The sequence below is a fragment of the Penaeus monodon genome, chromosome 27 (assembly GCF_015228065.2).
Source record: "Penaeus monodon isolate SGIC_2016 chromosome 27, NSTDA_Pmon_1, whole genome shotgun sequence".
In the NCBI taxonomy this organism is placed as follows: Eukaryota; Metazoa; Arthropoda; class Malacostraca; order Decapoda; family Penaeidae; genus Penaeus; species Penaeus monodon.
In genome coordinates, this window is record NC_051412.1 from 13922204 (window position 1) to 13923581 (window position 1378).

The window sequence follows — 1378 nt, forward strand, 5'->3', positions numbered from 1 at the left end:
CCCTCAAATAATGTGGCAAATCATCCAACATTAACATCCTATAGCAGTAACATAAATCAATAACGCAAGCACATTCTTTCCTCTTCAGGTGAGGACACTGCACACTGTCCTATCCGTGTTGGAAGCTGCCGTCGACTTCTTTTCTCGCTACGAAAATGTGGACAGGATCTTGGAGCTGGCCATGATCACTGTGTCTGAAGAGTTCAGCGGCCGCGGTGTAGGCAGGAGGCTTGTGCAGGTAAAAATGGCGATGCTATATGATTCACTCTGCGTTTCTGGTTCACGTTCGCCTATTCAAAATCGGTTCACTTTGGTGGTGGTTAGTGGTTTCTCAAATCTCAAAAAACCTGGTCATATATCGACGGCTGATTATACCCGTTTCTCCATGTTCAGAAAAAAATCAATCTTCTCCCTTCTCACACACAACCTATTACTAAAATCCCCCCCCCCCCCAAACAGGAGAGTGAGACGCGCGGCAAGAAACTCGGATGCCAGCTAGCCACGGCGCAGGCAACGGCTGTACCTTCACAACGACTACTCTACCGCCTTGGGTACGAAGACCTCTATACCATGGATTACGGCACTTTCGAGATCGCAGGTGACCGCGTCTTTGACATGGACCGGATGCTGGGCACTCCCTCGGCTAAGGTGATGGCCCGTCTCCTCGATGAAGAGAACCAAGAGCAGTAGAGGTGCTGCTCCAATGTCTTCCATGCCGGGGGAGAGTCGAGTCCTTTCCGGTGAAGGTGTTGCCTCCGGGACAACATTTAACGTAAGCTGAAGTTATGGTTTATAACCTGGCAGATACATATATATTTATCAGCGACTGCATGAAGAGAATCGATCTAAAAATCTAAAGGTCTGATTGTGCTCACTTAAATGCTGAAGAAGAACTTGAATTTTTTATATTTTTTTATAAGATGTAGATGAAGTAGAACGAATATGAGGAATATTTCCCTCTCTATATTAATAACACATATCAAAATCAGTGAGAAAGTCTATTTATACTAGAATAAACATTTGGAACTCAGTTTTACTGCTACAGATACAGTTACTGATCTATTCCATTATCAGAAATGATAAAAAAATGCAACTGCTTCAGGCTAGAAAGTATTTAATACATCCGGGGCTGTGACCATTCTGAATGGATATCAGTACACCTTACTAATACACAGTCAATATAATGGGAATAAGGATGGGGTTGGGGTAAAGATTTTTTTCTGTAAACTGCCAAAAAACATCAATAAAATATCTCTTCTTTGCCAAATGAGTCCCTCTGAATGATGAAATATAAGATTAAAAAGTCAGCACAAACCTCAATAATAATCTCAGAACACGACTTTTCAGATTTTGAAGAAGTTTTTCATCTAATTTTCTA

The 1378-nt window shown here is 41.9% G+C and overlaps 1 protein-coding gene across 1 annotated transcript in view; it reads left to right on the forward strand.

Moving 5' to 3' along the window:
* The window catches only part of LOC119590423, a 2339-nt gene extending 970 nt beyond the window's left edge, over positions 1–1369 (forward strand). The window contains exons 3-4 of the mRNA XM_037939090.1: positions 89–238; positions 460–1369. Coding sequence (XP_037795018.1) covers positions 89–238; positions 460–690 — 381 coding nt within the window. The 3' untranslated portion in view covers positions 691–1369. The remainder of the gene's footprint in view (positions 1–88; positions 239–459) is intronic.
* Positions 1370–1378: the final 9 nt, after the last annotated feature.